We start from the raw sequence: 23,987 nt of genomic DNA on the forward strand, positions 1-23,987 counted from the left end.
AAACCTGTTCGTTTTTGCAAATAAGGGACATTTTCGATCGCTCCCTTCCGTATCATCAAATTTATCTGGGTAAACAACTCCTTGATATGAGCTGGAGGTGGGCCCTTGGGAGGAGAATTTAGAGGGATTTTGATGAATTCTAAATTGTGGCCCCTGGCCACTATATCCAGGACCCACTTGTCTGTAGTAATTGTGGACCAGTTTGAGTAGAAACAGGATATTTTTCCTCCAACTTTTGACTGGGCGGAGGGTAGAGATGGTGGCAGCTGGCGTGTCTCAGTTTCTTATTGGAATCTCTTCCACAGTAGGAGGATTTCTTCTTGACTGCGTGTAGGAGTTACCTCCGTCCGTAAGACTGCTGCTTGTAGGGCTGGTATCTCTGGTTAGATTGCGAGGTTTGGTATGACCTCTGCTGATTATAGTTTCCTCTGTTGGAATAGAATCCACGCTCTTTAGCACCTCGAAAGAACGACCTACGAAACTGAAGGCTACCCAAAGATCTCGCCGTCTCTGTGTCCTTCTTGATCGCCTGTAAGACCTAGTCAACATGTTGGCCAAAAAGAAACTAGCCATCAAATGGCATGTCAACTATTTTGGATTGGACCTCTTGGCAAAAAGATATTGATTTCAGACATCCCTGCCTTCTCAACACAGCTGCACCCGCTAGCTGCCTGAATCGTGTCGACGCCACATCTACTGCTGCATCGATAATTTCTTCTGAGGTAAGTTCACCTTTTCACAATATCTGCCTCGCCTCTGACTTTGAAGGTTCTGGTACCATTTCTACGTAAGAGATGTCAGACCACATTTGCCTTTCGTATCTTCCTAATATCGATAGGGAGTTCGCTGCACCTACAGTTGTTGCTGCCATCGTAGAGACCTTTGTTACGATGGAACCCAATCGTCTGCGATCTCTATCTGGTGGAGCAGATATAGGCAAAGAGTGGTTCCTGGCCCGTCTTTGTGCCGCTTGGGCGACAACCGAATCAGCCTTAGGTTGTCCTATTAGGCATGCAGGGGATTTGTCCGATGCTTTATACTTCTTGTCTAACCGGGGCAAGACAGCAGGAAGAGGATTGGGTGTTGCCATAATTTGTAAACCTTCCTTCCATATTAAGTCAATAATGGGAATAGTTTTGACTTGTCTTCGCAGTTGGTCTTTAAAGTCATAAAGAAAACAATCGTCTTTCTTGGTTTCCATTGGGATTAGAAATCTTTTAGTTGCTCTCTCCATCAGTAGATGCAAGCCTCCGATGTCTACTGGAGGGGAGTTAGCCGTAGCTGGTGCAGAAGGTGATGGCGTCTGAATTTGGTACTAATCCCACTCCAACAGAACAGATTTGTCATCCACCTCTCCTTCCTTACTATCTTCATCCGTGGTATTAGCCTCCTGAAAATGATGAGATGGCGCTGGAGAAGGAGGTCTTGGGGATCTCAAAGAAGATGCAGAGGCCGGAGGCATAGAAGTTGATGGGAGAGACCCCGCCGACTCCGATGGAGGGAAACGACGATAGTAATCGTCTAACATGAACTGCAAATGATTGAGAAGGGCCAAAGGCGTCTGTGCTGTGGGCATCGTGGCAGGAGCTTGATCCACAGGCTCAGAAAAATGTTCGTCTTGATCTTCTTCCTGATATCTAATGAGCAATTCAGACAGACTCAGTGCGGAACATGTCTTCTACATCGGATTGCTCCTCGTGGTCATCAGAATCCAGCAGTTGTTCAGGCAATTTAAGGGTTGATAGGGTTTGCAATGATGAGCCACGTCTTTCAAGTAAAGAAGCGGTCGTAACCGGTGCGGCAAAGGAGGCTGTAGACTGTGTAGAGGACCATACTTGCAGTTCAGTGCAAGCTGACAGAAGAGGCGTCGACGGTCTTGCCGTCGAAGGCGATGGTGTCGAAGAGACTTAACTTTGTCGACTGTGAAATCTTTGTCGACGAGAGCTTAGACGACAAGGCATCCTTCGTCGACGACACCTTTATCTCCGAAGATGTGGCCTTCGACGACTAGGTAGTTTTCGTCGACAGTGGGGTCGTCGACGTTGAGCCAGTCTTCGTCGACGAGGTAGCCGTCGACGGGGTAGTTTTTGTCGACGACGTAGCCGTTGACAAGGTGGTCTCCGTCGACGGAGCACGCGTCGACGGAATTGTTCTTCCCTTCGTCGCCGACGACGGAGCGTTGACGATAGATGGCATTACCTTAGTCGACGAGATAGGTCTTACTGAAACAGAGACCACCATCGACGGTGAGGAGGCTGACAACATTATCATCTTTGGCTTCGGCGATGAGAAGGCGACTGTCGACGTTGAAGTAGCGTTGACGACTATAATCGTCGACAAAGGAGCCGTCGACGAGTCTGTTGACGGCGTGGTCTTCTTCTGAAAAAACCTTCTCAGAAAGTTTTTAAGACGCCAGAGACTTTCCAGTCTTTTTAAGGGGTGAAATAGAAGATGATCCAGAAGGTGGAGAAGCCTTTTTTCCAGAAGGCAAGCCAGAGCCCTTGGAGGGCTGAACTTTCCTCAACACCTTAGCCCCAGGAGAAGATAGATCTTCAGCCATCCTTTCTGGAGGATACAGATGGACCTGAAGCCACACTTCCCACCTCAGATAAAGGGTTATCCTGGTCTTTAATCTTCTGCAGCCACAGAAGTAGGCGTCCTTCCCCATCTCTGAGGGTTTTCTGAGGGAAGGTCCTGCAGATCTTACAATCTCTCACCTCATGATCAGGATACAAGCAGTAGATGCACTTTTTGTAGGGATCTTCTTTAAACAGCCAGAGCTTGCCACAAGATTCACAAGGCCTGAAGAGAGATTTTTTAGTAGAAGACACCCTAAAGGATAGAAATCCAGTCAAAAAAATGAAGTACTGAGCAGAGCTCAGGGAGACTCCCTTCACACGACGTGCGGTAGAAAATCTGAGAGCCTGAGCCTCTGGGGAGAACATTCTGGTGGGTGCTGTCGCCTGATTGGCTGCAGTTTGGACTATACAAAATGACTATGATAGTCATGTGTGGAAGTTTCTCTTGTAGCTTAGGGCTACTTTACTTCCTGGTTGTTTATTACAAATGATTTTGGTTATTATGTGCATATTATTGCTTTTTTTATGTACCGTGGGACTCCCACTCAGACGACGGGGAATGATTCAGGCATGTGAATCTATGAAAGACACCCCAATACTGGAGAATCGGAACTGTACTGTGTCCACGACTGTTCCATTGAAAGGAAACCACTGAAAAGGAGTCAAGGTAGGAGAAGACAAGTGTGCTCAACCTTCAAAAAGTGGGCAGTGACCACCAGCACTTTTATGTACACCTGAGGAGTGCTGGTGTACCCGAAAGGGAGTGCAGCAAACTGAAACTGCTCCTGGGCTACCTTAAACTGCAGTTGGCTTCTGTGAGACTGCAAGATTCATATATAAACATACACATCCTGCAGGTCCAAGGACAGCCATCCAGTTGTCCTGGGCCAGGTTGAGCATTCTGAATTTGTCCCTCAACAAGAAGGTATTCCTGGCCACAATGCGAGCAACAACCCTTTCCTCTGGTCAGATGTCGGTACCCATTTAATATCACCTTGGAAATTCACACTTATACTTATTGCAGTAGAATGGATAGGTGCTTGTCTAACATTTGATCTGGTGAAATATTTGACAGGGCAAAAAGAAAGGCCGGGCATAGCCATGTTGAGAGATTTGTAAGACCCTTCTGTTGGACGTGATGGCTCACCATACACATAGGAAATTATGAAGCCGGCCATCTGCACTGAACTCCCTTCTGCCGTCCCAGGCTTGGTCTACCAGACCCACAGCCACAAAAGGGCTGGGGTGACCGCAGCACTGGTAGGGGAGATTAGACTTCACAGAAAATGCCTGACCCATCAAAGGCCATATCCACGAGGGAGGCCAGTACATACTGTCATGTATCACGACGAGTGAAGGAAAAACAAGCGGTAGGAGGACGACCGTATCGCAACACAGAACGAACGGAACTACAAATCCCATCACCAAGCCCGGGAGGAACTACAAACCCCATGAGGCCCTTTCGCAGCACATGCGCTATCTTCAGAGGCGTATAAAACGATGGCGGCGCCGAGGAAACACGTCGGATATTTACGTTCCATGCCGAAGGCTGGGGAGACGCCGTTAGGTAAGGAAAAGCGTTACTTCTGCTTTTCCATATTAACGTGCCAAGAGCGGTTTACCGAGTGGTTTGAACTGCCGCTCCGCTTTGACCTGCCAAGCGAGTGCGCTCACTGGGATCTTTGTTTGAGACTTCTCGCAGGGGGTTTTAATTGCCTTACCGGAAAACCCCGACAGTCTAACGCGAGTTGAGCGGCTGCTCCTGTGCGTATTGTTGCCACGCCACACATAGAAGTGGGCAAGCCTCATTTACTCAGTAAAGGGAACATACAAGGCTTCCTGCCCACCGTGTGGATTCTTGTGTAATTACCCTAACCCAAAGCCGATCAAGGGACACAGACTTCTTGGGAGCCACTGATACAACAGCCATTGGTACAATCAACCAAGGCATCACTGAACCGCTCGTTGGCGAGTGCCGGGACCGGCATTCTTGCGGGGGACGGTTAGGACGGCGGACTAGTCGTTTCAAGGATATCAAGGCTCGAGTGGCATTGTCGGCCACTACTTAGCACGGTGCCCTCCGTTGGGGAGTGTCAGGAACGACATTCATGAGGAGGACGGTGTGAACGCTGATAGGGTGATCTTGGGTGGCGTTAACCCGTTTTCATTCTTGCTGGACGTTGCAACGTAATACCTGAACCGAGTTGGATGTTACATAAATCAGAGTATACATACTTATGGTCTGTGGTTGCCTTATTTCTATGCTGTAGTTATAAGGTCTTGGTGTTACGTTTATAACCCAATCCTGAGGGCAGCCAGGGATTACACATACCCAGACAATCCTGTGGAACACAGCCATGCATGGGAATGAAGTGCAACACTATTACTGACTGCCCAACAGATTTCCTATACACATAACAATGTCAACATTACACACACAGTTCATTCGGATACACTCAATATAGACATACTGTAGTCTCATTTTACCTCATGTATTAACTGATATCTTTCTGTGGTGGAATGAATTATATGTAACCTTTGGTAATAGGACAATAAAAACATCTATTCAAATAAGTGTGGAGGCGGGGGTGGGAGGGTTTAATCAACATCAGAGCCACAAAAATAGTGGAGCCTCTGCTGGTTTGTACGCCCTGTTAGAGGCAGAGTCAGGGTGCAGGACAACTGGTTGCACTTTTGATTTTGTAGTGCTACAATGGTTGAGACTGAGCTGAAGTCTGTTGGCTATTAGATATCTGTATCGGTAACAGAGTCTCTTTATTGTGCCAGTGCGGCCGGTACCACCATTCATTTAGAAGGGACCAGCACAGGTTTTTGAGCTGGAACAGATATCTGTCCCGCTATCAATATGGGCCTGTACCAGCTCCGAGGGAGTCAGGCGGTACCCAGGATGGATCCGCCAGTGGTAACCAGACTGGTTGGAAGACTGACAAGATTGAGAGTGATGCTTTGGATTTAAGTAGGAAGGAATGGAAAGAAAGGAACAGACAGCGTGCAGGTGTGGTGCTTAAATGTAGCTCAACTCCTTCAATTATGGGGCAGCACAGAGCCAATGTGAGCTACATGGCACCACTTAGCAGATGGCCTGCTGAAGAAAAGTTACAAGACCCAGTATGGCACCGGTGGACTATTCTAAGATGAGAAATCTGCGGTCAGACATATCCATCTCAAGGTATTTTCCATAGCGCCCTCCCAGCCCATAGTGCCTTTCTCATATGTCTAGTGGCAAGTTGTATTTGACATGATATCTATTTCTGGACGATTTTTTTGCAAATGGTAGGCCCTCTGAGCACAGCAGGTGACAAACTTTGTGTTCATCAATTGTGACAGAGTAAAAGATAATTACACTTTTGAACTGGGTGGGGGGTAAGGGACTATAGCCTGTGTACTGCTGCACTGCGGGTGTCTGGGAGTGCAACTATGAATATTCTGCATGTGCTGGACTCTCAAATTAGTTAGGACAGAGCGAGAAGCAGGCAGAGGCATCGAGGAGATCAGAGGACTGAATCTCAGACTGTACTAGACTTACTCAACGGCTGAGCAACAAAGCCATCTTGTTGAAGGAGCTTCATTTTTCAAAACTGTGGCAGGACCTCCTCCTGGTGCCACTACACCGAAATGCTACATGCACTTGTTAACGCCCAACTACTTCCTTGTGAGTTTCTGCAATCTACAAACACCAGCCCTGAGTTACAAATGTCACAACTACAGACTCCGGGTTAAGGTCACTGGGCGCTGACATTGTCCAGTAGCCAGGGGGTTGAACACTAAGAGTGGATTCCAGGTAATTGGTACAAGTGACGCTGGTGTTTCTTTTGGTACGGAGACCCTGAACACGCATTGGAGTTGTTCAGCAGTTGTAGGGGCACATGAACCTGGGTTGCTGGAGCTGTTGTGGTAGGTGGGTTGGGTCCTCCCACTCTACGGAGTTCGACCCTATTCTTTTTGTTAGACAGTATTTTAGAAATGGTTCAGAATATGTTTTTTATTTTTTTAGTAGTTTGTACTTGTGGTTTTAGGATGTTTTTATTATGTAACCTTTTTTTTGGAATGTTTTATGGACAGCTGTCCAAACAAACTTATTGTAAATCTGAAATTTGTTTCTGTATTCCAGATTAAGACTAGATGGCAGGATAATGTACAGCATGCGATTTACAAGTATACATGGTGAAAGCATTACTTTTACCTTTCTGTTCCTTGAAATTATATATTAAGAATACCATCCAAAACTTGGTGGACATTTCCTCTTCAATGTAATCCACTTCCTCACCTGGTCATAGTCATCTGTGCAAAGGCCACTCTACTTTTCTGACCACCAGACAGACTGGCTACAGGCCGGACAGCCAACTCGCCGGAGATGCCATAGCTGCCCATCTGATGCCTGTATTCTTCTTCAGTCTTCCCTAGAATACACAGCAACATCACTACTATGAATGGCAGATGTTCAAATTACTATGAAAATGTTGTCTAAAGGCCTTTTGATAATGGCTAATACCGCTCATGAGTATAATATCTAGGGTGACAGACCAATTCAAGACACACTAGCTGCTGATAACATTTTGGTATAGACAGTGTCAGCACCTCACAATTGTTAGTAATGCACATTGGAAATTAGTATAAGAGAATGACAAATGAAACTTGTTTAAGACAGAAGGACTAGGGGTGGGATGTCACTTACCAGGAAACTTCCTAGCAAGCAGCTCTACAGCGCTGATGTTCAGATCCAACTGATCCACGTGGTGCTGACTGAAGTATCCAATTTTCAGATTCCTACAAGAAGGGGAACACGTCAGCAGTTGCAAATAGATGTGGTTGGTTGCTCACACAGGAGATTGTCTCCACACTTTGTGCCAGTCTCCAGCTTTGAACCCACTATTAGTGAAACGGATATCTAGCATGACTCACAACGCTGTTCCTCTGAGCATAGGCACTCACCAGACTATATTTGTCAAGTGCAGAGAGGAGCCAAGGATTTTATTTGCAAATCCATTTAAATAGAAGAACTACAAATACATCTGCTGGCATTCACAGGGACACCTTCTTAACGTTTTGCAGTGGAAGAACACGTGACAACCATGACAGATCATTTGTTGTGCAAAACACAACTAAACTATTCTACTCTTTCAGATGAACAATGCAATTTTATATTGGATACATGCACAACAGGGAATATTAGGGTGCTTTACACAGAACCTCTTTAAACATGTGAACATTAGTTACACTGTAACTGACACAAATAGCAAATTAAATTGGACAATCAGTTTAGAACCAAGTACATACATGGCTCTGAGACTACGAATTACGGAGGGCAGGGTGGAGTGATTTATCTTAGGTCAGGTAGAGGCAAAAGAGAGGAGTTTTAAAGATGTTTACTGTACTGCAGGAGAGTGAGTTTAGTTCAGATAGCATGGGGCACCAAAGAAGCAGTCTTTCAGTGCCAGAGAGATTTCGAAGCAAGGAACTTACAACTGTAGAACTTTCAAGACCCCTTTGGCTGCTTGCAATAGTTAAGAGAGGTATCAAATACACATTTTTTCTGATGCAAGGCTTTAAAGGCGAGGCAGCATAATGTGAAAGTTAACCTTGCTTAAATGGGCAGCCAATGTAAGTCATGTACAAACTGTGTGGTGTGGTTGAATTGTTTATCATTAAGGCTCCCAGTTTTCCATTTTTACAGATAAATACAGACAGTAAACAATGAGTTTCCGGTCTGTGTTTATTTTTAAAAGCTGAAAATTATACTTTTTGTAGGGGACTCTCCATGGTGTCTTTCCTGCTTTCCAGGACAACAGCCAAACAGCTACACATAATGGAAAGTTAAAAAACAGGTTCAGATTTCCCTAAATACAGGCATATGTTTACATATATGAATATTATAATGCTGAAATTCACCTGTGGGTGTAATGTTTTGCTATATTTAGCTGCTTAATTTGCGAAAACGTGGAAAGTAGCAAAGTATGAGTACATGTTTATTGGTTAAATTAATGTGCAAATATACCATTTTTAAAATCCATTTATTCATACAACACAAATTAAATATGGATAAATACCAATAAGATGGTCAAAAAATAAATATGGATAAATACAGGCAGAAAAGTAAAAAAAAAAGAATAATTTTTAAAACACCATAAAACCGGGAGCCCTATTTATCATCAGTGATTCAACTAACTGCGAAGTGTAGTGTGGCTTTCAGAAGAGTGTGGGGGATAGAAGCGGTTTTATTGTTTATCAGAGATCAAGCTTGGAAGTGACTAAAGCTTTGGCAGCAGTTTCTAGGCGGTCAAGGAGATTAAGTGCTTGGCTATTTTTAGTGAGCGGGGGAAGAATTTTCTTATTCCCTTTGTGAAAAATTAGGACGAAGGGAGAGTCTAAGGTATAACCCAATCACTTTACTCAGAGAGAAGCCTTCCTTTATCAGGAAGTTCAAGAGGGAGGGTTTAAATATTTGTGCAAATGTTTGGAGGAGTCCAGTTCAATATATCAAATCACAGAAGGAAAAGATGGCTTCACACTGCTACACACCAAATCATGTATCATTCAATACTCATTAAGGTTATACCCAATTTATAAGATTACAAAATGAAAATTTGGTGAAACGCTGTTGAAAAGCAGTTTATGTTTTACGTAAAGTGTGTCAATTTGACAGTGCCTCAGTGATTACGCGTTTAACAAGGCTCGGTCTGCCACAGGACAGAGATTCTGTGTGTCCTAGTAATAGCTTGTAGATATAAATCTATAACTTGTGTGCATTTGCTACAATCATATAGAACAAATATAACTGCTCTTAAAGAGAACAAAGCCAGTAATGACTGCAACCACGCGATGGAGAGTGAAGCACAAGCTTAACATTGAAATACACATTGAATACCTTTTCAGCATACAAAATGAAGTGCTGATATGTTTTCATGGGCGTTGGCCGGAGAAGTGTCAAAGAAAGCATAACAGAAAAGAAGTGGAGAGTGGGAGACCACATGCTAAGCCTGCTATGGTTATAAGAAAAACAGGAGGAAACCCATAAACCACGTTGGGATGGGTATATTATGTAAACAAAAAACAATTCCCAACAGGTATTATTGAGAGACAGTTTCAATTGTGCATGCCTTTAGGCATTACTAAGAACAGAAACAAGGAGTCAATTAGATTTTGAAGAGAGGTGGTATTATTCACCAAGGACAAGGGGTATTCAATGTACATTTACAGTTTGAGACAGCACTGTAAAGATTAGATCTTGTGACAACCCAGTGGCACTTGGTGCAAGGTGCTATATACAGTTAAAGTGAAGTGAAAGTGCAAGTGCTTTTTAAAAACAGCATTGGTGGCGCATAGAATATAGTATATACATCAATTACAGCTTCAATTACAATACAAGTTACAATCACTTGGAAAAAAGTTATTTTCTTGTAAGAGCTTAAAGTGTCATATGCGTCATTTAATTCAGGCTGTGTGGTCGACGGCGTTTCGATCCCCTTTCGTCGGGATCGTCATCAGGACGGGGTTGTCGATAAGTACAGTGCTGTGGACAAAGGAAGGGTGGTGATGAGCGTGTCAGGTCGAGAGGGCGGGGAAGGGGGTGGGGGGTGAGGGGTGAAGGAGCACTCAAGGGGACTAATTCGCAATGGTTTACTGTGTTTAAGGAGGGGTGGGGGTGGTGGTGGCCGGAAAGGGAAGAAGAGTGATGCTTGGGGTGCCTAGTGTGGAGGGTAGGTCAGTTATCAAGGTGGGGTCGTGTTCCACACAAGCGAAATGGAAGAGCACTTACAGGAAGCCAAGCAGGGATGCGTGGCTTGCGGCATTCGGGGGAACTGTGCGCTGGTTGCTGGAGGAAAAGGCAATTATTAGTTTTAAGACGCAAGGTTGACTGGTGATATCAAGACTGGCGCTGGTGGTATCAATACCTGGTAGCGACTTGTCCTGGAGCTGCTCACGTAGTTGGGCAGCGTCTAGATGAGGGAGACAGAGAGCGCGGTCAGTCAGGGAAAATGCCACCGTGGGCGAGTAGGCGTGCATTTTAGGTGCGCGACCTAGGCGCGCCGCCTCTGACCGGGGGAGAAACTCTTACCTGAAGAAATGAGGGGCGCAGAAGGCAAGAGCTCATCTGGCGTGGCTGTTCAGCAATGAATGCAGTGGCAGACCGCGTCTTCCCTGTGTCATGGGAAATACAGTTTACCGCGAGGTGGAGGCGGGGAAGGGGGCGTGTGCCAAGGGCGGGATCTGCGAGTGAATGCAGAGGTGTCGCGAGGCCATTGGTGTGGGTATGAGTGGGGGGCGGGGTGTGTGGAACGGGCGGGCGGGAGGGTTCCTAAGGAGACCAGAGTAAACAGGAAGTCTCAGAACCCGGGCGGGCGCACTGGAGAAAGCGCGTCGTAACGGGTCCAAGGGGTTGGAGACAAGTGCTTGTGTCACATACTGGAGGAAACGCAAAGAAGACCAAGTTGGGGCTCGTATGGTGCAATGTAAGCATTACAAAGTAAAGGCATTACACATTACTGAGAGGAAACAGAAAACAGCTGGCGCACAAAGGATCAATTAAGGATCTCATGGTGCAATATCAGCACTACAAATAAAAGGCATTGCAAATACAGTGCTGGGCGGCAGTAAATCACAGTTGAGCAATAGGTTAACAAACTCGGTCAAGGTATAAAACCGGGCGGTTAATTACAGAATTACATTACGTGTTGGGAGCCAATTAGAGAAAAAATTAATGAAAAAATTAGAGAAAAGGCACTTTGTTATGGATTCTAGATCATTGGTGGATCAGACGATTTTAGCACAGTACTGGTATTATACCACTCGTATTGGCAGTGGGGCCTGAATGCAGGAGAGGGAGGACCGGACAAGGAATTTAATTTAAATTAAATGGAAATCGTACTAGTCCATTCATCAAGGGTGTTGAGCCCATGATTGACCGAGTCAACCCTGGCAATCCATTTGCATTCGGCTCTGTTGAGCAGGGCAGTCATGTTACCTCCTCTGAGGGGTAAGGTGGGTTTCTCAATGACCTGCCATCTGAGGTCCGAATCCGTGTGAGAGTGCTCAATGAAGTGTGCAACCAAGGGTGCTGTAAGTATCTTGCAGTTAATTCTGCTTTTGTGTTGTATGATCCGCTGTTTTATCATTTGGGTAGTTTGGCCGATGTAGATCAGGTCACACGGGCATCGGATAGCGTAAATTACGTTTTGAGTTTTGCAGTTGGATTGATGGGTGAGGTGGTGTGTCTGGCCCTTGAATATGAATTCTTTGGTGTTACATGTCAACTCGCACACGCTACAGGATTGGCATTTGAAATGTCCGATGACCGGGGGCAAGCCCCATGCAGCTGTGATGGTGTTTTTCTCAGTACTGGAGGTTGGCCAAGTAATGGCACGAACGAGGTGGTTGGCAATGTTGTTACCTCTCTGGTATGAAAACAATGGTGGTGCATTGAATTGTTCCTCTGATCGTAGCACAGTCCAGTTCTTTTTAATTATTTTGGCTACTCTGTTACTGTCTGGGCTGAAAACTGAGACAAAGGGAATCCTCTTCAAAGTTTTTTTGTTTTGATTTGGCCTCAGTAAGTCCTCCCGGTGGTTGTACCAGGCCCGTTTTTTGGCCTGTTTGACCAGACGTCGTGGATATCCCCTGTTGATCAGTTTAGAGACTAGGATGTCTGCTTCCCTAAAGTAGTCCTTTCGCCATTTGCAATTTCTCCGAATGCGGAGGAATTGGCCAAAGGGGAGACCATCGCGTAGGCCTCTGGGGTGGTTGCTTGAGTAGTGCAGTAACGTGTTGCGTTCAGTTGGTTTACGGTAGAGCACAGTTCCAATTTTTCCTTCTTCCGCATGTATTGTAACATCAAGGAAGTGTAGGTCATTAGGTTTGGTTTCGTATGTGAATTTAAGATGTTCCTGGGAAGAGTTTAGCCAATCGATGCACGGCTGTAGAGAGTTAGCTGAGCCATTCCAAAATAGTAAAATGTCATCGATATATCGACGCCACAGATGGATTTGGGGTCGATATGGATTGATTTGGTTTAGGAACAATGACTTCTCAAGGGCATGTACATATAGGATGGCAAAATTTGGAGCAAAGCAAGCGCCCATTGCTACTCCCTTGATTTGCAGATAGTAGGTATTCTTGTACATAAAGTAATTGTTTTGTAGTGCCACTCTTAAAAGGTCCATGATGAAATCAGTAGGAATCTTGGATGGTTGTGGTCTGGTGCTCAACAGATTTTTGATTACCTCGAGTCCTTCACAGTGGGGAATGTTTGTGTAGAGGGACTCGATGTCCAGACTCGCCATGATTTGATTGTCCATATCGAAAGGTTGATCTTCAATTGTGTTAATTAGATCCATAGTGTCACGGATATAGGTGTCTGTGATGGGTACAAACTCTTTAATCATCGAATCCACATATTTGCCAAGGGGTTCCAAGATGGAACCGCACCCTGATACGATCGGGCGTCCAGGTGGGTTTCTGGCATCCTTATGTATTTTGGGAAGTACGTAAAGGATAGGGGTCCTGGGGTGTGGATTGTTCAAGAACTCAAACTCTTTTTTGGTGATGATGTTGTTGTCTCTTGCTGTAGCTGTTATAGAGAGAATCTTCTGTCTTATGTCTGCTAGTGGATCTTTGGTTAGAGCACGGTAATGGTCGTGGTTCGTGAGTTGTCGTTCCACCTCTCGGTCATATTCGGTGTTGTTGAAGACAACAATCCCGTGTATCGATGACATTTTACTATTTTGGAATGGCTCAGCTAACTCTCTACAGCCGTGCATCGATTGGCTAAACTCTTCCCAGGAACATCTTAAATTCACATACGAAACCAAACCTAATGACCTACACTTCCTTGATGTTACAATACATGCGGAAGAAGGAAAAATTGGAACTGTGCTCTACCGTAAACCAAATGAACGCAACACGTTACTGCACTACTCAAGCAACCACCCCAGAGGCCTACGCGATGGTCTCCCCTTTGGCCAATTCCTCCGCATTCGGAGAAATTGCAAATGGCGAAAGGACTACTTTAGGGAAGCAGACATCCTAGTCTCTAAACTGATCAACAGGGGATATCCACGACGTCTGGTCAAACAGGCCAAAAAACGGGCCTGGTACAACCACCGGGAGGACTTACTGAGGCCAAATCAAAACAAAAAAACTTTGAAGAGGATTCCCTTTGTCTCAGTTTTCAGCCCAGACAGTAACAGAGTAGCCAAAATAATTAAAAAGAACTGGACTGTGCTACGATCAGAGGAACAATTCAATGCACCACCATTGTTTTCATACCAGAGAGGTAACAACATTGCCAACCACCTCGTTCGTGCCATTACTTGGCCAACCTCCAGTACTGAGAAAAACACCATCACAGCTGCATGGGGCTTGCCCCCGGTCATCGGACATTTCAAATGCCAATCCTGTAGCGTGTGCGAGTTGACATGTAACACCAAAGAATTCATATTCAAGGGCCAGACACACCACCTCACCCATCAATCCAACTGCAAAACTCAAAACGTAATTTACGCTATCCGATGCCCGTGTGACCTGATCTACATCGGCCAAACTACCCAAATGATAAAACAGCGGATCATACAACACAAAAGCAGAATTAACTGCAAGATACTTACAGCACCCTTGGTTGCACACTTCATTGAGCACTCTCACACGGATTCGGACCTCAGATGGCAGGTCATTGAGAAACCCACCTTACCCCTCAGAGGAGGTAACATGACTGCCCTGCTCAACAGAGCCGAATGCAAATGGATTGCCAGGGTTGACTCGGTCAATCATGGGCTCAACACCCTTGATGAATGGACTAGTACGATTTCCATTTAATTTAAATTAAATTCCTTGTCCGGTCCTCCCTCTCCTGCATTCAGGCCCCACTGCCAATACGAGTGGTATAATACCAGTACTGTGCTAAAATCGTCTGATCCACCAATGATCTAGAATCCATAACAAAGTGCCTTTTCTCTAATTTTTTCATTAATTTTTTCTCTAATTGGCTCCCAACACGTAATGTAATTCTGTAATTAACCGCCCGGTTTTATACCTTGACCGAGTTTATGTTAACCTATTGCTCAACTGTGATTTACTGCCGCCCAGCACTGTATTTGCAATGCCTTTTATTTGTAGTGCTGATATTGCACCATGCGATCCTTAATTGATCCTTTGTGCGCCAGCTGTTTTCTGTTTCCTCTCAGTAATGTGTAATGCCTTTACTTTGTAATGCTTACATTGCACCATACGAGCCCCAACTTGGTCTTCTTTGCGTTTCCTCCAGTATGTGACACAAGCACTTGTCTCCAACCCCTTGGACCCGTTACGACGCGCTTTCTCCAGTGCGCCCGCCCGGGTTCTGAGACTTCCTGTTTACTCTGGTCTCCTTAGGAACCCTCCCGCCCGCCCGTTCCACACACCCCGCCCCCCACTCATACCCACACCAATGGCCTCGCGACACCTCTGCATTCACTCGCAGATCCCGCCCTTGGCACACGCCCCCTTCCCCGCCTCCACCTCGCGGTAAACTGTATTTCCCATGACACAGGGAAGACGCGGTCTGCCACTGCATTCATTGCTGAACAGCCACGCCAGATGAGCTCTTGCCTTCTGCGCCCCTCATTTCTTCAGGTAAGAGTTTCTCCCCCGGTCAAAGGCGGCGCGCCTAGGTCGCGCACCTAAAATGCACGCCTACTCGCCCACGGTGGCATTTTCCCTGACTGACCGCGCTCTCTGTCTCCCTCATCTAGACGCTGCCCAACTACGTGAGCAGCCCCAGGACAAGTCGCTACCAGGTATTGATACCACCAGCGCCAGTCTTGATATCACCAGTCAACCTTGCGTCTTAAAACTAATAATTGCCTTTTCCTCCAGCAACCAGCGCACAGTTCCCCCGAATGCCGCAAGCCACGCATCCCTGCTTGGCTTCCTGTAAGTGCTCTTCCATTTCGCTTGTGTGGAACACGACCCCACCTTGATAACTGACCTACCCTCCACACTAGGCACCCCAAGCATCACTCTTCTTCCCTTTCCGGCCACCACCACCCCCACCCCTCCTTAAACACAGTAAACCATTGCGAATTAGTCCCCTTGAGTGCTCCTTCACCCCTCACCCCCCACCCCCTTCCCCGCCCTCTCGACCTGACACGCTCATCACCACCCTTCCTTTGTCCACAGCACTGTACTTATCGACAACCCCGTCCTGATGACGATCCCGACGAAAGGGGATCGAAACGCCGTCGACCACACAGCCTGAATTAAATGACGCATATGACACTTTAAGCTCTTACAAGAAAATAACTTTTTTCCAAGTGATTGTAACTTGTATTGTAATTGAAGCTGTAATTGATGTATATACTATATTCTATGCGCCACCAATGCTGTTTTTAAAAAGCACTTGCACTTTCACTTCACTTTAACTGTATATAGCACCTTGCACCAAGTGCCACTGGGTTGTCACAAGATCTAATCTTTACAGTGCTGTCTCAAACTGTAAATGTACATTGAATACCCCTTGTCCTTGGTGAATAATACCACCTCTCTTCAAAATCTAATTGACTCCTTGTTTCTGTTCTTAGTAATGCCTAAAGGCATGCACAATTGAAACGGTCTCTCAATAATACCTGTTGGGAATTGTTTTTTGTTTACAAGCCTGCTATGGTGGCACACGAATGCCACTAGATGTGGTCAATAATGAAACGCTAGACTCGGGAGGAGAGGGAGAAGTGAAAATAGTACTTCCCAATCCTTTGCCTTGAATGGTCTTTGTCTATATGGTCTCTGCAATATTCAAAGCTATGATCAGTAATTGCCCATGTGATTTCATCCTAATTAATTTGGGAATAGTCCTTCAGGTGATATGCAAGTGGAATCCAGATCCTTTCCTCGATTATTCTTTGTCCTCTTTAATCCCAACGTAAATGCCTCAAGGCACTAATTTAGTATTAGGTGTATTACAAGTATAACTATTATTGCGTTATATATTTCACTTAATTAAAACTCTTTTTTGATCCCTCATCATAAATTCTAAAAGCCATGGACAAAAAATTAGGAGGGACAGGAAAATACTTGGAACACACCACTTACCTGTGTGCACGTCGAATTCCTTCCGTGGGGCTCAAGTCTCCCATCAAGAGCTTTAACATTGTGGATTTTCCAGCTCCGTTCTCCCCTACCTAGAAACAGAGGAAACAGCAGATGAGGAAACTTAAATAATTAGATTATAGCACGTTAACATGTTCTTTTTACAGAATGCATATACGCCATGGGAAAAGCATCATAGGGTTTGCATTGGTGTTTGTGTGCCTTCCCATTTGAAATGGGTAAATTTTAAGATGGAGCATGATTACTGTGGTGTCTTTTATGCGTAGCACACCCAGGCATATCCATCAGTTTTAAGGAAGAATGGATATGGTTGCCCATAATCCCATGAACGTAGCTCAACTTTTATGTTGACAAAATTTACTTTGTGTGTTGGTAAGTGAAAAGTTGCCGTTCACATGGCCTTTGGTACTGTGGTGCTTACGTGAACATGTGTTACGGGTGCTCTGAAGACGAGTTTGTGTTTATTTTTACAACATTCATTGATCAGTATCAAAGAAATCATTTCTGTATAGTGGCATAGTTACAGATTGCTCACTTGCTGACATGCGTTTTTGCCAATTTAAATCATATATAGAACAACACAACCACAAAGATTGAAGGCTTGTATTAACATGCATTACACCACTCAAAGCACTGTAATATTAGTCACTTGATTTAAGCACCGATTGTCTTCTTTTAGGTTAACTCTGAGCCCCCTGACCATCAGATTAGTGAGACCCTTTTATCAGGTGCACTTACCTTGTGTCCTTTGACCAAGTCCAGATTAAGAATACCACCATGCACACCACAAAGGAAAGATGCTTCAACACTAAATTCATTTCTTAAACATGATAGCCATGCAGGCTTTTCATAGAGGTAAAGCTCACTGAGCCTATGCAGTGAAATAGCAATTTTGACCAGGTCACTGCTGAGACAGGACAAGCTCATTATTTGACATGAACACATTACGCACAGAGGCCTTTTGGGTTCCAAAACATTACAGTACTAGGGGTCTCCTTAACCAGTGCTGAAAGTAAACATTTCCAAGTGGTAGAACAGTGGAACAGGCGTTGGCTGCAGTTCATACATGGCTGCAACAATACTTCTAAAGCAATGCTTTTAAGGTCACTCCTAAAGGTGGTGCACGGCCACATTATAGCCCAAACGTGGAACATGACCTTAATGGTATGGGCGCATTCCCTCCACTTTTTAACAGCAGGGTCATACAATAGTCATCCCTTGATTTTTTTTGTTGATTTCTCCTTCAGAGTTATGCAGAAGGAGGAAGGTAAATTGATGCAAAAGCTAGAATCTATGGCAACTCGGATAGTGGTTGTACAGCTGTTATTACCCTAAATTGGTATGTTCACTGGTGTGCAGCTGCCAAAGGAAAGTATCTTATTACACATTAATTCGGACAATATATTCAACTAAAGGCTACAGAAGCTCAGGAGACAAATAGGTATTGTGTCCTAGGTTCAGCCTTTTTGGCTTTATGGTGTAGTGAAGTGGACTGATAAGGAAGGAAGGAAGGAGACACCCAGAGTGACTATGAGATCCTTAGTATTGGTAAAGTCCTCCAATTAGAAGAGTGCCTCTATGTCAAACAGAAGTACCTCCAAGCATCCAGTTATTAAGATATAGAATCAATGCCACACCTCAACATTTCAACTGAGAGTGCGCACAAAGATTTTGGAACAGGAGATTCATTCCAGTGACTATGCTTCATAAAGTTACTGAATCGGAGCGATAACCTTGCGCTTCCCAAGCTCTCCTTGCTTGCATGAGAGGCAAACACTGTCCCTTTCCCCTCAGCCTCATTTATGATATATCTTGATAGATCAGACAATCCTTAATAGTATGAGACTAGAAGGCAAACCATGCATAAAAATTGCCTTTTTCCCACCTTTCCTCTATAAGAAGGTTATCTGTCAAAGACAGCAGACATGGCAAATAAATGAATAGTTGTGGGAGAGAAACACGTCCAAAGAAAGAAGCAGGAAAAAACAAACCTGTCTTTAAAAACAGTTTTCAGTATTATATACAAAAAACAGGAGCATTCAGCAACGCTGTTCAGCGAGTAGAAAATAAACAGAACAGACTAACTTCCTGTTGAGTTTGAGGAGATAGGGCAGCAACCAAAACTTACATTTGCAGGCTCAGCTTTACCCTAATTTACAGTCAAAGTATAAGAGCACCATATTCCTTCTTTTAAAAAAAACATGCTAGGTTGCTGTTTTCAGTCAAACCTGGCTAGTATACCGTGCACTAGAATAGCACACATGCACAGATAAAATGTATTGTTAATAAAACTCAAACTAAACATCTATGAAGAGCCAGAGATCTAGAATCCAACTAGGCTAATCTAGGTCAACCAGGATCAAAGGCTTCAGAAACCCACAGCAGCAGCACGGAGGTTTGCAGAGGCACCAGTAGCCATTAGAACAATACATTTAAGGATGCTCGTCAATACAGAATTTGTGTTTAGGCAGTACTGTACTGAAGAAAAGGCTGAGAACAGAGCAAATGAGAATGTACTTCAATACTCTTGAGAGTAATGCAGAGAAACAAGGCACCAACTAGTGTATGGATTAGAAAACACAAAGCACTCTACACCAGTTCTTAACCTGGGTCCAAGTCAGAGCTGATGTAATATTTGATGGTGGATGCACTGCACTGTGTATAAGGACACTTTACTAAATGGTTGCCATTTACTGCTGTGTGAACCATATATTTGAATTAACATACAAGAATGATTTGGCACGTAGCAGAGTGGAATGCACTATGGCTTGGTTTTAATTGGGTTTTCAATACAAGCCATGTAGTGGCAAATCCACAGTTCCAACTGTAGTAGTGGAGAAATATTCTAACTTGGAGACTCTAGTGAACATGGTACCAGACATGGTTGCGTCTGTTAACTTTAATTATAAAAAGAGAAAGGCTGGAAAAAGACACTAAATCATTAATGATAGAGGCACGTTCTAGATTAATTATGAAAGGTTAAGTCCTACACATAACAATAACAGGACACTGTTTTAATAAGCCATGAATTAAGAGGCATAACAGCCCACAACTCCAGCCACACTTAAAACGTACCACACAGATGCGGGAATCTAGGTCAGCTGAAACTGAGAGTTTCTTGAAGACATCCTGTTTGGGGCCGTAGGAAAAGTCCACTTCATCCAACTGCAAAATTGGTGGAGAAAACTTCTCAAAGCCATCAGGAAACCTGCAGAAAAACGAATAGAATTCTAACCATGAAGAAAACTAAATAAAACAACCTCCTACCAAGAACAAACTAAAATGAGAAGGGAAAAACAGCCAAGATGGAGAGCTGAACAATACTGTGAAAAGCTGCAAGCAAGAATTATCATTCCATAATAGTAGCAAGGCATTTCAAATCTAATGTAGACAGCGTTGCCACAATAAATAATGTACGAATTTCTGGTCCCCAGAGTGATGAAGGTGATCTAAACAACCTTTCTCATTATATAGAGAAATTAAAATGGAAAACCAGAGAATTACCTCATAAGAACTTCAGATTCCTTGTCAATTGGCTTCAGCTCAGGCCTAAAAAAGAGAAAGATACACTTAGAGTCTGGAGTAGGTACAGGGTTGCTGCCATTCATATCTACTTAATGTGTTTAGCATTCCAGTTACTCCCTCAAAAACCTCACATGGCTTAGTGAAGAGGTTCTGCTAAATTACACCTGAAGAAATATAAGGCCTAAGCACTCCTATGGTATCTTTACGGAGAAAGGCTGATGAGCCAATATGACAAGAAAGCATTGTTTTCAAAGCATATTTGCACAAGATTCACTAATTTCACATTTGTTTTATTATCGTGCTGGTTTACCCCGGTTTGTCTATTCATGGCAATGTAAATGAATAACGGGTGCAAAAATCTCTCAACTCAGTTGCACGTATTTTACTCGCGTAAAGAAAATTAAAAGAATAGTGACATTGTGGAGGTTTGACAGTGTAACCTTTTGGTTACAAACAGATCTCTGTAGATGGACACATTAAAACCAAATGCTTTCTGACCAGCACTGATTAATAGTAAGCCAAAGATGAATATGGTTGTTCCTCCACACCATGAGGTACATGGATACCGGTTGCCTGGCACCTTTAATGATTTTGTGATACATGTGCGTGATTTTGATGTTACTAATGCAAATAAAGAATTGATCAAAAAAGAAAAAGTAAGCCAAAGATACAGAACAAAAGATTTTTACGTCCTCGGCATGTCTTTCTTGAATCCTTAGATTACAAATATTCAGGGATGAAAATGGACAGGCACAAAAGATCCGTAAAGCAAGTTTTTACACTACTGTGTAGCGAGTGTGCAAAGAAATGGAGCAGGACCTCATTCAAAGGTTATATCAGCTCACCCTCCCCAATGTATGTAGCTACATAAGGAGTGACTGCATCACAAGTAATCCTTTTAGTGTTGTACGTTGTACATGTATTCAAAGAAAAGAAAAAAAAAATCTTAGTTATGGTTCTGGCGCCAGCATGAAAACCACTGAAACTCGCCACTCATGAAATGCAATGAAACTCACCCTTAAATCACATCATACAACATGTTTTACTATTACCAGACTACCTTTTTCAATGCCACTGGAAAATGGGTGTTGTGCACAGTGGATAACACGAGTTGTGGTGTAGCTTGGTAAACCATAACTGGTGATTTTCAGTGGTTTTTCAAATTTGAGAGAACCATAAGTTAATATCTAACTGAATTTTTCTTTAACATTTCCAGGATTATTTATGATAAGCCATAATTCCCAACTTCCACTACACACAGCCTTTGGTTGTGTGAGGCAGGTTTTGCCTGTGGCCAGGCCGTGCACCCAACTCAGAGCATGCTTTACAGAGACAATCCGTTTTTGCAGGTGGCTTGCATAAGAACAGTTTTTGGAGGCACACTGGATAATGTGGGGGGGTTACTGATTTCTCAATTGCAGTGGCAAACGGGCACTTTTATTTGTTTAACTCATGGAACTTTTGGATATGCTATCCTCTCAGATCTTATATTGTTCTCCACACCAGATGTAGAGTTACCCCTCTATACATTATAGAGCAAAATCTCTCAACAGGTTAGCAACTCCTGCAGCATTCTTGATGCACTCTCCTCTGTCTCTCTTCTGATCCTGTCCGGCAGGTACCTCATACTTCCTCCCATGCTTGGCCATCAGGCATGCAAAGATCACTCTGTCCTAAGGCTGAGTTTTTCATATCACAGCTCGCAGGTCACTTTGTGAGTCCTCAATTTAAGTGGCAAACGAGATTAGGATTTAGAGGAAGGGAAGGCACAACTGCTTAGAGCATACAGTCTCAAATGATTTTAATTAGATTCTGGAAACGACTGGACACAGGGATAGGCCAGAAGGTATCACAATGGTGCAGAAAGGAGCTCCAATCCAGTAGCCTAAAATGGGCTAATGAGGCAAGGAATAAATTACTATTGGTTGGAGAGAATATAAAAATGAAAATCTGTCAAATATCATTGCACGTAGAATTTTCTAAGTGTGACCCTAGAACCCATGGGCAAGAAGTCTCCAGAAGGGCTGACATGGAATATCGGAGTAAGAAAAAAATCAGTACAATTTAGGAGGGAATCATGGCTGAACGAAAATTGGTTCCCCTACTTGGATAGACTACCTAACCATTGGTATAGACAGGAGATTTTAAGATTAAGATTTGGCATAAACCCTTGGTTGGTAAATGAGGAAATAAAAGCAGAAATGTTACAGCCCGATGGAACCTGTAAATGTATGCTGGGAACTAAAAGCGATATTCTGCACATTTTGTTCGCCTCTGTTACAGTATTAGATCAGCGTAAATGATACCTACGCCCAATATTTTTAAAATATGACACAAGGTTACGGCATCAGGCTGTAGTTTTACTCACAGAAATGCCTAACCTTGAGATAGCAATTGCAATAGGGAACTATATGAAAGCAATTAAAAGCTTCTTTCGGGAGAAAGAGCCGATATTCTTAGAGATTAAATTTTTTTTAAATTTTGTGTACAAGGTTTAATATACATTTTAAACTAGATGAATTGTATAGATTTCTAGAGTTTTATTAAATTATATATAATTTTTATAACGAGCTGTGCCGCCCCGTGCAGGAAAACCGGTGTTACTCCTTTTTGATAGCTTACCAACTTTTTAACATTGAGAATGAATAAATTGTGCTGTTTTAGCAACTATAATTGGGTTTACAACTGTTTTAAGACCAAGGTCTAAATAAACATTACTTTTGACTTGACTTGGTGAGTGCTCACTTTTTGCGCCTGGGGACTGTAAGCAGAACTCCCACACAAAGGAGTTTTGCAGCAAGAATCATTTCTGGATTCACATGCTGTGTATTATTCTGTCATCTAGTGGGTGAGTCTGGAAGTCTCGTAAAAAAACTTTTGTCGCTATGTTTAGATTCTTTTTTTTCCCAACATTGGGTCTGGATGCATGCAGAAAGCTCTCCAACAATCTGAATGAAAAAGTTGCCGAATATTAAGAAAAAAGTGCCAATGGTCCACCGGAGCGAAGAAGACATCAAAAGAACATACCAGAGAAGTTCTAGGAGCAGGACAAGGTATCATCAGTAACTGTTCTGGAAAATGCACGTGCAGGGGGCCCCCTGTACTTGTGATGGAGAAGACACCATTCCAGTTTTGCAAAAAATTGCCACTATAAGTTTACAAAAAAGGACCAGCACCTGGTCGGCAACCTCTGCCTACCGGTAGTTTACCGTAGCAAAGATTGCAACACTTCTTCAGCGTTAATCCCAGAGACTCTGAGGGAAAGACAGCAGCAGAGAATAGCCCAACATACAATGCAGGGCCAACATCCTGCTCCATCCAAAATTTGGGCCTCTCCAGCGACGAAGAGAATGTCGCAGAAGGGTATGCGGAGGCTGACATCCAGATCGTGGACGCTGACTTCTGGAACAGAGCTAAGGGACACATCATCCTTAAAGATCTTACCAGAGTCACAAAAATCGGACTCTACATCCTCAAAGGCTGCATCGGTGTTGACGCACTCTATGACCGCAAGCATGACCAGAGAGAAGAGTACCTTCGGATCCTTCTAAAAGGACATTGCAGCAGTAAAGACCCCGAAAAAAATCCAAGACGTCGAAGGGCGGGTAGGGAAAAGACGCATCAACATCAAAACGGAGCGGTCAAAAACAGAATTACATGGTTCGCCAAACACGTAGTCTTCAAAGGACTCTGCGTCGACGAAAAAACACAATAATCTCGACACCCAACAACAGGCAGCCTAGATTGAGAAAAAGAGGAGATGGCTCAAAGACGAAATGGCAAGTA

At 43.8% G+C, this 23,987-nt stretch overlaps 1 protein-coding gene across 1 annotated transcript in view; it reads right to left on the reverse strand.

The window, feature by feature from the left end:
• The window catches only part of ABCF3 (ATP binding cassette subfamily F member 3), a 129,997-nt gene that overhangs the window by 31,115 nt on the left and 74,895 nt on the right, over nt 1-23,987 (reverse strand). The window contains exons 15-19 of the mRNA XM_086944458.1: nt 20,181-20,225; nt 19,752-19,884; nt 16,659-16,747; nt 7,276-7,367; nt 6,868-7,000 (exon numbers count right to left, since the gene is read on the reverse strand). Coding sequence (XP_086800584.1) covers nt 6,868-7,000; nt 7,276-7,367; nt 16,659-16,747; nt 19,752-19,884; nt 20,181-20,225 — 492 coding nt within the window. The remainder of the gene's footprint in view (nt 1-6,867; nt 7,001-7,275; nt 7,368-16,658; nt 16,748-19,751; nt 19,885-20,180; nt 20,226-23,987) is intronic.

The sequence above is a fragment of the Lissotriton vulgaris genome, chromosome 11 (assembly GCF_964263255.1).
Source record: "Lissotriton vulgaris chromosome 11, aLisVul1.2, whole genome shotgun sequence".
Classification (NCBI taxonomy): Eukaryota; Metazoa; Chordata; class Amphibia; order Caudata; family Salamandridae; genus Lissotriton; species Lissotriton vulgaris.